At 38.5% G+C, this 14,099-nt stretch overlaps 1 protein-coding gene across 2 annotated transcripts in view; it reads right to left on the bottom strand.

Annotated features, from left to right (window-relative positions):
- Window positions 1-14,099, bottom strand: part of adamts7 (a disintegrin-like and metallopeptidase (reprolysin type) with thrombospondin type 1 motif, 7) — a 141,150-nt gene that overhangs the window by 40,644 nt on the left and 86,407 nt on the right. For both annotated transcript variants that reach the window (XM_028014791.1, XM_028014792.1), the window contains exons 17-21: window positions 9,488-9,614; window positions 5,818-6,031; window positions 1,338-3,038; window positions 939-1,091; window positions 611-784 (exon numbers count right to left, since the gene is read on the bottom strand). In XM_028014791.1, coding sequence (XP_027870592.1) covers window positions 611-784; window positions 939-1,091; window positions 1,338-3,038; window positions 5,818-6,031; window positions 9,488-9,614 — 2,369 coding nt within the window. The remainder of the gene's footprint in view (window positions 1-610; window positions 785-938; window positions 1,092-1,337; window positions 3,039-5,817; window positions 6,032-9,487; window positions 9,615-14,099) is intronic.

Raw genomic sequence — 14,099 nt, 5'->3', positions numbered from 1 at the left:
TGTGACTGTGTATGTAAACTTGTCTCTGTGATGCAATGAAGAGTTTTTCTGATTTTGTTTCCATTTTCTAATGGTGCTACATTTTAATATACAACAATCGATGATTTTTATTCCGGAGACAGTTGGTGATTCGCAGGATGGAAGTGTTTATTATTTTTTTCTCTAACATTTTTTTTTTACATTTGAAATAAATGCATTTTTCCATTTCAATCATCTTGTCAGAACCAAAGAAGAAAATATAACTTCAGTCTCCAAGATATTGCTCTTATTTTTTATGACTTCTTTCCTCTAAATACATCATCATAAAAAATACACTTTTTCAGATGATATTCGATTTATATTATATATTTTTCTATCACTACATTTGTCTTAAGTGGCCATTGAACTATGCATCAAAGATCAGATATCAATGTTTGAATGTTTCTGCTGCCTTCTGCTCAATTTATAACACAGAAATAAAACCAAACATCACTAGCAACGAACCTGAAAACATTTAAAAAGAAAGAATAGATTATTCCCTTAAATGAACTACTTGATTACCAAAGATTCAATCAAATATTGACGTATGACTACATTTCATAACTCTAAGCAGTCTGGTTATTTAGCTCACCTGGCCCCAGGAGGAAGTGTACCAGTCAAGGCATGTCTGAACGTTGCAGGGCATTTGTGTTAACGGCCTGGCAAACATGGCCTGGCAGTGGAAAGGTCGAAGAGGTCGTTGGTTTCTCAGGTCAAAACACTGGACCTCTCTGAATCTCATTCCACCTTCACAGTTCTTGGTGCACTATGGGGTCAGAGGGGAAGCACATAAACCAACGAGGCATGAGAAATCAGGATCACTTTTCCTTCCCGACAATAATTAGTTTGGTGAAACCCAAAATGTGGTGGTTCAGAAGTAAAAAGTCCAACATATACAGCGGAGTTTCATGCCATCTCACCCTACTCCACTCCCCGACCTTCCACGTGGAGCACGGCCTCAGGTAGCACTGCCTGGCAGGCGCAGGCCTCTTGGTCTGATCGCAGTCAGATTCTGAGCCAGTACTGCAAACCAAGGTCCTCCAGACGGCACCCAGACCACAGCTGGTGGAGCACTGTCCACAGACAAAGTCATTTAAGAGAGAACAGCTTAAAACCAGAGAGACATAATTCACATTTCCCCAGCTTGTCATCTACACTCCACTGGTTTTACACTGAGATTTAAGGTGTTAGAAACATTAGTTTGAAAGTAAACTGTATGTTGTATTGATCAATTTATACATCAAACATTTGACGTTTTAATTGTCATTACTGCATCATTAAAACAGGTAGAATGTGGAAAATAAGTCAAAAATACGCACGGTGCTCCATTTACCGGTAACCCAGAAGGCGGGCCCACTGAATGGGGAGGCTGACGTTTGGACTGGATGCAGCCACCGGCCCGGCGGATGGGTTGGCAGAGATCTGAGCGTAGTCGATTTTGTGAGCTGTGGAGGAGCTGAGCTGAATTTAGGAACGGCCGATGTGATCATCAACTGGTATGAAGGGTCAGGGTGACTGTTACCGTGGCCCTGTGTCACTGAGGGAACGGATATTTCATTGTGATCAAAATCGGAAAAGCGAAATGAAGGAGGCTGGAATGTGGGGTCTGTTCCAGTTGTCTCGGAGTATGGAGGTATCTGTTTTACATCTGGAGGAATATTTGTAGCTCCCTGAAGATTTTTATCCGACCTGACTTCTTTTTCAGCTACAGATATCGAGTCGTCAGATGTGCCTTGTTTACCTGAGATTAGAATGAGAGGAATGGTAGGAGGAAAGGGTTTATGAGAGGGAAGAGGTGACTGTATGTCCAGCTGGTCCCACTGGCCATCATCACTCGTGGTGACATTATTCTGATTCAGCATCCAGTCCTTTATTGTGAAAGCACCTGGCGTATCTGTGTCCTGACTGGTTGTTTGAGGTATTTCTGATACATTACTGTCTAGTTCAGTCACAGCATGAGTTGCCTTCTCTGGCAACGGAAAGCCTAAAGGTTCTGAACTCCCTACATTTTTATCTGCAGAGATGTCCAACTCAGCCTCCTCTCGAGCGTTTGATTTTGCAGCAACAGCAGTGGTTTGATGTCTGGCAGCAGGAGCGCTGCGTGTTGGAGTCACGGCGAGACGGTTAAAGTGATTTTCCTCTTCACTGAAATTGGTGTCGTTATTTTCCACCTCCTCTCCAGATTGACCCCATGTCTCATCCTCCGCAGGTTGCTTTGTGCTGAAAACCAGACTCTGCATTGTGCTGGCGACTTCAGGCCACAGACTTTTGCCTTTTTTTCCCGCTTGTGAATGCGAGTTCTTGGAAGGTGGCGACGGTCGGGTGGCAGACACAGGTAGGAAGTGATCTTCATAAAGGAAGTCATTTATTTCATCTTGATGTACTTCCTCAGACTTCGCCTGTGTGTCGTCTGTTTTTGTGCTTTGTGGCTCTTGACTTTGCAAGAGGTGGAGCTCTGTGATTGTTGCAGCTGGAGAAGTAGCTGTGGGAGTTTGTGGAATGTCTGTCCAAGCATTTGCTTTCATGCTGTGGGTTGGCTTGGCTTCCTGTGGAGAGTTGTCCTCCGGCTCCTCCCCAAAGTGCCCAAGTTCATTCGATAAGTCTTCATGAAAGTTGATAAAGTTGTAATCATAGTAAAAATCATCAATGTGAACACTGGTTTCATGAGAGGGCTCGTCGTCGTCAATGAAGCGGTTATTCTCAATGTTGTTGTGGTAGTGAAAATCATCCTCAACCGCATACTTATGGTCGTTCTGACTCCTCGGCTGACCTCTGGTGGTGCTGTACTTTGGGGGAGGCTTAGCTTCAGGTATGGCATTTATTTCATTGAGCACTTCCTTGCTCGACCAGCCACTGCCGGACCATTCGATGTCTCCAAAATTACCCAAAACCTGGAGACAGTCCTGAGCCTGGCAGCTCGTGACAGATGACGGTTTGTTTAGAGGATCACAATCAACCGCGGTGTTTCTTGAGCAGGTGACATTGCGGTGGCGCATTCCAGGACCACAGGAGACCGAGCACTGCAGGCAAGAAACACAAGACATATGGCAATTACAAGCATTTACACGTGCAAGTTCAAACTGCAATTCAAAATAACACTGTGGAACCAAAATAGGCTAAATGGTGGATAAATTGGTTGCACTATTGACAAGCAGCAAGAAGGACTGGGTTTGAATTCCAAACATCTTTCTGCAAGAAACTTGCATATTCTCCTCATGGGTTCTCGCTGGGTACTCCAACGTCCTCAGACACTCCAGAACTATGGAGTGTCTAGATTCTCCATAGTCCTAGATTCTCCAAAATTGTCCTTAAATGTGAGTTCATGGCTGTGTGTCTTGTATCGCAACATTGACCTGTGACGCTGTACACCACCTCTCACCCACTGACCCAGGAGATAAAAACCTGGGACCCATCCATCCATTTTCTAACATCCTTGTCCCTAGTGGAGTCAGGAGGGGTGGTGGTCTATCTCCAGCTAATGTTCTGGGTGAGAGGCGGGGTACACCCTGGACAGGTCACCAGTCTGTCGCAGGGCAACACAGAGGGAGAATTTAGAGAGACCAATTAACCTGTGGGAGGAAGTCGGAGTACCCAGAGAGAACCCACGCATGCACAGGGAGAACATGCAGAAAGTCCCCAAGCCGGGAATCAAACTCAGGACCTTCTTGCTGCAAGGCAACAGTTCTACCAACTGCACCACTGTGCAGCCAACCTGGGACCCACTGCAGGACAATAGAGGACAGATGGATGTTTCATATCTGTATGCAGTGTTAACTAGCAAAGCGCTAATAAAGCACCAAAAATTTTTCTAACAGATTTTTTTCCCTCTTGGTCAGTTAATGTGCACCAGGTTAGCAAGCAACTGTATTTCTGGGGTGAAAATTAATACATTCATTAACTGTGTTTCCCTTATTTAGCCAGAAAATCTGCAGCATTACACATAAAAAGAAAGATAAAACACCCAAGTTTGTATTTTATAATATCAGAACTGTACTAAAAAAGGAAGTCGGAGGAAAAGGAAGGGCATTTTGGTCTTTAATATACGTTACATTTTGTGGATTCAAATCTTTTTCAGTTGGCATGAGTTTGAATCAATGATATCCAGCAATTCAAGAATTAGCACCAGCAGGAAACTGAAATTAGACATAATCTCTTTTTAAAACGTAGGACAGAACTTATGTACTTTTGTCACTGATTAAAGTATCTACAGAGTTCTTACATGTTGAAAACAAATAAAAAGACTTGTTTGTATATATATATATATATATACATACACATATAAAGTATCTACAGAGCGAGTTAATCTAATGTAGATTTTTCAGAATTAAAGAACCAATTTGAAAATCAGCAGAAAAAATCTATGCTTTTATCATTGATAAAAGGCATCTCATTGTGCTCCAACTCAAGATGTTTCAAATACAGCATCCATATTTTTCCCTTTTTTATTTCAGTCATAATAATTGAATAAATCACATTATGAAATACTGGTTATTATGCTTTTCTAGAAATACAAATAAACATTTGGGAGGAACCCCAAACTTTTCAGATAAACAATTACAAGCAAAAGAAAAACAAAAGTGCAGGTATTCCTCTCACTGATTGTTAGACTATAGAAAAATATATTTTTTCACAAGCAGAGTGTTTTTTTGCTTTTAAAAGTTGATGGTTTAATTTATTTTTTCTTTAGATTCTCCTGTTAGAACCAAAGACTATGTTTATATTTTATTCAAAAGTACAGTACACTCACAACCACAGGCAAAAAAACAAAACAAGGATGGTTCAGCATGCGGGCAGGTTTTCAGCCAGGGTACATGCTACACTCCAGTCTAAAAACTAATGCTGACTATAACAGATTACTTGCCCAAGCAACATATCATAACTTGCTACAAAATTTAGACTAAGCAATAATTTTACGTATCCCTACATAAACAACCTAGAACTGCGTCTACTACTGAGGTGTCATTTATACCGTTCAAATTATTTCAGGGTGGAAAATCCACCTATGAACATTTGTGAATTCATAACCACATTCAGGTTGTTTTGTACATACTTAATTTATTTTACTGTAAGGAAACAGTTATGTAACTGTAATAAACCAGATTTAGCAATAGGATCTTGCCTAATATGGTTTTAATTCACTCAATGTGCAATGAATTATTGCACATTGAATAATTCATTTTGCTCATTGGATAATGTGCAAATGAATAATGCACATTATTTCATTTGGAAATCATATTTCCAAATTATTACAAATTAGGTGAGTTAACAAGTGTTCAGTTTCAATCAAATTAAACATTTAAGGTACTTGTGATGGAGATCAAGAAATAAATATTTGAATTATTTTTCATTATATTTCAGTTTATCCTAACGCTGTGGTAGAATATGTGAGGAAAAGACAAAAAGCTACAAGGATGCAAGAGGCTGGGACAAATGTTTTATGTATTTGTAAATGCCATAAACGCATCTTTTAATCACATGTTATAATCACATGTGATTAAAGCCATTTACAATTGTATTCAATTAGGAAACACAGATACGGAGAAGTGACCTATGAAATTAATACTGGGACTAAAGAGCAAAATGGCTGAGGTTATGAACTGGATAAAATCCCTCAGCTTAGCTTTGAGTTATCTGTATCCATAATGACAGGAGGGAAATGAAATACCAGAGCCATATTTCTGGCATTTTGAAAAGTTTGACGTGTGAAAGCACAGAGAAATCTGAATTAATGTGATTCACAAGCAGAGAAACAAATTTTGCACCTTTCTGTCCATCTGTTTGAGGACAGTGAAAACTGACCTTTGACCAGCTGCCAGCATTCCAGTTGGCAGGGCAGAGGATGTGTGTGTTGCAGGCGGATGTGGACTCAGGTTTGGGGATGTGCTTGCAGTCTCTGGGATCCAGAGCTTCCTGCTCCTCCGCACCGACAGCTCGAACACAGAGAACCGTCCTTTTAGCCTGGCCCAGGCTACCACAGCTTGCTGAGCACTTATGCCAATCTCCAACCCACCATCTGCACAGACGACACAAAGAAAGCAACAATTTCCAAATAATCTGCATGGCCGGGATGAAAATGACTGTGCCTCGCCGTGGTCCTAATGCGGACCCGCCAGTTCGGCAGTGCAGTGAAAGGTTCTGTGAGTCGCTTTCATTCTTCCCTCCACAAAATGTTCATAATGTGTCAGGCATAGGGTAAAAGAAAAGCTGTTCAATGAAAATGACTCAAATTTTGTTCAACGAAGGAGGCTTTTCTGCACATTGTGGTGAACCGAAATGGTAAGAGGGGAAAAAAAAGGATATTTTGATGAAACTCATCGTGTACAGCAGCAATAAATGGCAGTGAAAGAGAGGAGGACCTCTTAAAGGTTTTCTCTTCCATATTTCTATGCAGGTGTCACAAGAGTAAGAAAATAACATGGGTGAAAGGTTAGCATCAAAAACAAATAAATAATGTCTTAATGTTATACTTGCAATTGAAGGAACGTATAAAAACACAAAAAGTCTTCAAACTAAGAGCCGTAACTTTGGTAAACACACTAAAGTAACTGATGAAATGAGCAGCTAATCTATTTCAGTCACATAACTCTTGGGTAAAAATAAGAAATCCTCACCAAGTCGGCTGTTTATTTCTGTTCCAAGCAAATCTATAAGCGAATAATTTAATAAGTGAATGAATGAATATGGAAACACGAACCGAAGGCATTTTAGGAAGTACTTAGTAGTGCACCCATAGCTTTTCTAATACTTTAAGGCATGGATATGAACAGAAATCAATGCCAGTTCCAGCTCTGGCATGTTGGAGATGACAGAAAAAACATTTGGCCAATCAACTGGGAAGGTTTCCACCAGATCCAGACTCTTTGGTAGCAATGCCATTGAGTTCATTTGTTTTCACTAAATAAAAGGTTCAAAATCTTTAGTTCAGCCTGAAGAAACGCAGGCAGGCACTTCCCTATCAATACACCCGTTACTGACAGCGGGAAGGAGAAAAGTCTCCAAAATTTTAAAGTCCATTTGTGTCCTTTCCAACATGGGTAATTGCTGCCATCTGCCCTACTCCTCTAGCTGAAACACAGCTGCTTGTCATCAGCAATGGTGAAAATGTGCTTGTCATATTTTTATGCATCACTGCCATGGCAACAAATGAATGTTCCCACATGATTTCAGTGGCAATTCAGATTCAAGAGTCCCACAATCATCCACAATCTCCATGTCTGCCTCTCCTCAGGACATTGAACATTGTTTTAGCTTGATTTTTTTTTTTTATTGATTTTTTACTTATTTATTTATTTTCATTTCATTTCTGATAATTTCCAATTTTATTTCTTCCAATTTCCCTTCAACATCTGTGTACATTTTCTACTTTAAAGAACTTACTGCCAGGCTGTATTGATGTCTTTATTGTCAACTTGCACATTTTAAAATCGAAACATTTTGGGGGTATTTGGTGCCGACTTAAAAAGCAGCCAGCCAAGAACGATCAACATCTTTTACTCAATTCTCTAGATTTATTTCCTTGAACGACTTTTACAATCTTTTTATTTGTTTCAGCATACAGATTTAAGTTTTTTTAGACGTGTTCCTTTTGTCAATCACCAAAAACAGTGGTGATTCCATCATTCATTTCTCTCTACACCGAATGACTATAATTTTTGTCTCTGCCTTGCAAAAGAATATAATTTATTATTTATGAAAACTCAGAGAACATTCTGTAAGAATGCAGATTGTATATTTCTCTCAGGAATCGTATCGATCTTGAAATGTTGTCAACTGCAGAAAAATCAAATTAACTGCAAAACACAGATTAAAAAGCCGAGTTTCTTGAGTGCAGACTTCAACAGGTAATCACAAAAGTAATAATCTTTGGAAGGTCATTTGACCTTCTAAAATAAATGCTACAATCTCTCTTTTCTTGGTTTCAATTGCAACACTTAACATATAAGAAGCACTTGATGTCATTATCCGTGCTCTTAGAGGACCTCGATCATGTCTAGTTAGTTGAGAAATGAAGCAGGCGAGATGCGTCACTCCTGCCTGGGATCCTCAGATGTAAAAAACAAAAACTGAACTCAAACTTATGATGAACTCCATAAACAAGACATGAAACAGAGAGAGAAAGCTGACAGAAATGGGTGAAATGGGGACAATTAGTGAGTGAGAATACACAGAGACTAAAAATGAACAGGTAACAGGAGCTAGAAACGGAAGCGACTTAAAAAAAAAACTGATGACATGGAGTAAGAGTCAAATCATACCCCAATTTACATAAGGTTTAAAATCAAATAAAAACGCATTGAATCTCCAAAAGGTTAAGACAAGTCCTACACAATCATGTCCGCAGTGAAAGCGAAGGGGATTTCAGTACAGAGCTACTTTATGTTTTAAGAGAAAATTGAGTTTCTTTTCTGAGTCTACCAAAGTTAACAAGCTACACTTTGCTACCCAAAAGTGTGTGAAAGTAAAAAAGAAGAAAAGAAAAATATGTTCTCTGATCTTGAGTTGTATGGTCCATTATGAAGTAAGAAAACCTACATTGATGGTGGAATGATTTGCTTTCAGAAATAGCCAGGGCTGGTTTGAGGTAAACGTGGACAAACGCTACAGAAAACCTTCAGTTTTAGAATCTCATGTTATTCTAAAATAACATGAGAGTCATAAGAGTCATAAGCTGATTTAAACATTTCCTCTAATGTGCCCGAGTGCGAAAGTCTTTTCGCATTCAGTATCAGTGAGAAATAATGTTTGTGTTTGCTGCATGTGAACCCTCTGGGTAAAGTGTTTTTAAATCCCTATAACAACCAGTTAAGTGAAATTTTATATATCATTAAATATAGTGTCAGATTGTGTATTTGTTTTGAGTCGAAGAAGTTTTTTGCAGAAACTTTTCAGTGTAACTGCAGGTCATTTTCTCCTCACCTCACTGTAAAACCAGATCATGCTTTCTAAAATTAAACAGGCAAAAATGAAAGAAAGTACTTGTCATCTGAGATCAGGGAATCTTTATGGAGCTGGGATGAAAATTTTACATAAAAAAAAAATTTAAATGAGTACCTCAAGTATTACTTCTTTTTTTATATTATGAGAAAGGTGTGCTTGTCTGGCAAGACATCATATCACATTATATAATTTGTAGTTGGGTTGCCATGTAGATGTAAAACAAGTCGTGTTAAATACAGACGTCAGAAAGGAAATGAATGAGGCATGGATCATCTGAAACAGATTCTGCTCAGGATCGCATATAATCTTGGGCCTCGTCTGAAAATACCTATAATCCTACTTCAAAAGCCAAAGCGATAGAATGATTTACATTTCGCCATTAACGCCATATTAATACAGATTCAGGCTTTTTCTTATTTTCAGGGTAAAACTATAAAAGCGTGGAAAATGCAGCAGAAAACAAAACGTGCCGCGTTTGTCTGAGAAAGCTCAGTGTATCGTAAATTACATCATATCTGGATGGCCGACTCACATGGCAGGGCACGAATCTCTGTAACAGCTGGTTTGGTTGCCATCGAGCCGAGTGGAGGGCTCACAGAGATGCTCCTCAGTTATCCCGGTCGTCTTTTCCACACAGTAAACAATCTGCCTCTGCACACCTGGAAAACAAGTGGGAGGAGATCGAAAAAACGTTTCTGACTGGGGCGTGACACGGAGCAACAGCAGTATGTTTTTAAGTTACAGTCATGGGAAAAAGAGATTCCCATAGCAGTACTGTCAGACATGGGAAAAAGAAAAAAAAACACTAAATCAGACCCTGCTGCCCTGATGCCATCATTTGGCTAAGGAGGAGAACGGCAAGTACTTCCAGTGAAAGCAACGAGTAAGTATCTCGGGTTCTGGCAGCAAGCTGGTCTGGAGTGTAGAGATATGTGTTAGCACAGTGGCAGGAAGGAAGGACATCATCAATTACTCCAAGGAGGAAACCATTGCTGCCTATGGCGAGAGAATCCTTCATGCCCTCTGGTTGGTGCTTTTTATGCTCCTGCTTGGAAAGCAAATAGAAATGAAAATTTCTGCTGCCATCAAGTTAGTGAATGCTGAAGGCAGCCTGTGGCAAACAATGATTTTGGATTATTCACTAACCTTTTAGAAGAATCTTCCCCACAAGGTCCAGGTCATGCATTTTCTGTTTCGGTTATTTAATTGTGAATAAATGGAAAAAAAACAACATTTTTTTTTAAAGTATAAATGCTTTTATTTTGAAGCTAAAGCAGGAGCTGAGCCATTTTACGAATGAAAGAAACATTGATTCAGCTAATAAAAATACATTTCATAGCACTATTATGAAAAACAATCTTAATTCAGTTTTGTGGACAATGACACAGCTTTGTTAATGTATTTTTCCCCCCTTGTGTACAGAAATGACTTAATTATTTCCAAGCAATTTAGCCTGGCATTTCCTGCATAGAGCTGCATGCAGAAAACACTGGTTTGTTGAGGAGAAGAAAAAAAACCAACATAATAATACATGCCAAACATATGGTAGGCTGGCCAGAAACACACTTCAGTAACTAGCCCCCTTTTAGAGAGCCACTTTGCCTTTCAAACTATTACACACAGCAGTACATCTAAGGACACCTCTCCTCAAGCTCTGACAGGTTTATCTCCAACTCCCTGCACATTTCCTCTCACCCTCTTGAGGGGACTTTCACTCTGCAGGAGGAGGAAACAACTAACAACCCCCTGCTCTGATCCGTCTCCAGGCCAGAGTGCAAGTCTGATAGCTAATTTACAAACAGCATCTCCCAAAATGTCAATAGGACCAGGTTAGACTGAAAGCCAGACAGAAAAGGAGAAAGGAAAACAAAACAACTGCAAGACCTTCTAGGGGAATTGTTTATTCAGAAATGCATTATATTCATTTTGCGTGAGGGTACAGTCATTTTGTCATCACTAAGAAACAGCCGCCATTTTTCTCTCTATAAAAAAAAGAAGTCTAGTGAAAGAAAATATGGTTGTTATTATAATTTGTTTTAAGAGAAAAAATCTGGTTGGATGCAAACTCATGTTTTTAAACTTTCTTTGTTGTCGCACACTGACACGTGGATAATTGCAGGCTCCCCTCTGTACCACTAATGCACCAATTTCCCCAACAACTATTTAACATTAGAGTTTAACAAAAAAATGTACGCCATTTTGCCATTTGCTGCAATGCACTTCACCCCTCCAACCCCCAAATATTTGGTGAGCCTCTCATAAACCGCCTACATGAGCAATTTCAATCAGCACAAGCCTTTCATGAGTGATTATGAGGAGGCTGCTGAGGAGAAAGATTGATTCTCGCATAGAGCGATAGCTTACAAAGAACAGACCCTCTAAGTTTTAAAGGATTGAGAAAATAATAATAAAAAAGAAAACAGTTTAAATAACCACAGGAGGTAAACCTGAAACATGACAATCATATTTTGCTTACAATTTCTTATAATTATTCTCTTTTCAGCAACTCTTGCAGGAGTTGATGAACTCTTACTTGCAGTTCATGTTTTTCTCGCAGGGTTAAACAGCACAACAGTAATATACAGACACCAGCTGTGATTGCAGGAACATACCACTCAAAGTCTATATATAAACATCTGCATGTCTGTGGAAAAAATAAACACTGACGTAAATTTAGTTCCCAGCTGAAGTCGATCCCCTCAGTCATGTGAAAAACAATAGTAAAAAAAACCTAAATTTCATGGCTAAATATGCTTGAAGAGATTAGACACTGATTTCCTAAGTCTGTGGAAGTTGGGTGATATTTGTACTAACAAAGGAAACAAAAAGTAAAAAACTGATCTAAAAGAAAGTATTAAGGTATGTTCTTGTTTATGTGATAGAAAATCCTACTGAGGTGGTCTTGCTGTTTATTCAAGTGTCATTCATCCATATAGTACTCATCGTTGCTGCTTTTCACTGAAGTCTTCGAAGGCCTGTTGTTTTCAAACAGGCCTTATGAAATATTTTTTTCTGTATGCCTCTAAGACATATTTGAACTTTAACGGCAGAAGTAAAATCAGTGCACTACATCTACAACAGACAGGAAATGAATTCATTAAACTGACTTAATGAAAGCACACACAAAATGCATTGATTCAACTTATGTGCACTGGAGTGCATATTTCATCAAAATGTAAAGAGACACAAAATGAATGAGAACATGATGGGAAAGCATTATGGAAAACTAAATGCTATAAAACTGGTTACATAACCGCATGTAATTATAATTATGGTTTAATTAAGGTTCAAAATCAAGTCCCACAAAGAAACAAAAAAAAAAATCTGATGGTGGCAGGTAAAATGGGACGTAATTATCTAAAATATGGTTATGAGCTGCTCCTATTCAGAGGCAACTTAGTATCTATTTCTGTGCTACTGGATTAAACAGAGAATCCCCCCAAGGTGGTGAGGGGGACATGTTACAAATACTGACTGAAAAAAGCTTTTTTATTTATTTTAGGAGCAAGTAGGGTGAATGCATCAAAAAAACAAAATGGAGGACTCCCTTACGGTGCGGACAGCTTGCTGCCTTAGTGAGCACAGGCCCAATCAGATTTGCCACGGTTGAACTGGTCAAGCTGGACGGGGGTCCTTGAAAAATCCTTTGAAAATCAGTCATCAAAAAGATTAGATTTTACTGCTTCAAAGCTATTTTACTCTATGGTCAAGTAGTTTTTTTATTACTATTATTTCTTCATCAGACTAAAACATTTTATTGTTTTATTTGATTCCCACTTTAAAGGCTCAGATTGAGCAAAAATCTAATACATACACATCAGTTTCAAATTTAGATTAAGAAGAAAAGCACAGCATCAAATGACTACTATATGAAATGTAATTTTAGAAAACAAAATGTTAAACATTTGTTGAGCAGGAAATGAGATGGTTCTTGTTTAGGGAACTTCTTATGTAACGTCTTTATTAAAGGGGGAGTTTCATCTGTCATCTGTCTGGGGATCAATGGCTCATTTAAAAGGACACCACTGCTGCGTCTTCCAGGAGGAAAACTTGTCATTTGGACAAGATTTTATGTCCGTCTAGCAAGGGAGGTTTGAAAAAAAAAAAGAAAAAAAGAAAAAGCACTGCACTTTTCATCTTCGCAAATCATCTTTCGAGTCATATGTTGTTTTCTTTCCACTTTACAACTGGATATCACCTTGTGTTGTTCTTTCACATTAAAGTCAAATAAAATATATGCAAATATTTGTGGTTGTATTGTGACAACATATTGACAAATTTAAGGGGTATGGATACTTTTGATTCATAAACAGCCTGTATGAATCTACAGGGGATGGATTCTTCAGTGGAATAAGACACAAAATCTTTTATGGAAAACTCACTTATTTGTGGCTTATTTCACAGAATGCATTTAAAACATTAAAAGGAAAATTCAGACTGGGAAGGATTCAAATAAGAAATGTAAATACATTTATCCCTGGTCTGAAGAATTACATAATAAAAAAAATGTATAGCCTCTTGAATCATAAATCGTCAAAATGACTTAAATAACCTGCAGGAATAAGATTGCTCTGTAGGCTTCAAGACAACAACAAAGAAATAAAAACAAGCCACAAACATCTCAAGCAATCCACAATTACTTACTATGTTCGTAGAATGGTTTAAAATATGAGATATTTTTCAATTTGAGAAGCATTTTAATCAAATGTGACTCTGCTTCGTTTTAGATCAAAGGCAATCGCTCGCCTTTCACCTTTCTGCAGAGGTTGTGTCACAATGAAATGATGAAACACTAGTCAGAATCAGAAATGAGTCATCATCATTCATTTATATCCAGATTTAAATAAATCAAATGTAAAAAACCGAGAACGAATGTACAAGAGTAGTGTGGGAGAATTTGGAAAAAAAATAATAAAAAAAAAAGTTTTTAAGGGTTTTCATGAAAGTTTTCAACAGATCTGAGGATGCTGTTGCAAAGTCACCGCACCCTTGTGAGGATCAAACTAAATCTCCAAACAGCCAAAGGCACTTGGTGAGAAGACTTATCTGCTCAACGGCACAAGCAACTCTTCTTCATGTCTCCACCTTACAGCAGAATTAGGCCAGTAGCTTCTAATATTTATTTCTGGGATGTGCAAAAAGAA

The sequence above is a fragment of the Xiphophorus couchianus genome, chromosome 4, assembly GCF_001444195.1.
Source record: "Xiphophorus couchianus chromosome 4, X_couchianus-1.0, whole genome shotgun sequence".
Lineage (NCBI taxonomy): Eukaryota > Metazoa > Chordata > Actinopteri > Cyprinodontiformes > Poeciliidae > Xiphophorus > Xiphophorus couchianus.
This window is presented reverse-complemented; position numbering and strand designations above follow the sequence as displayed.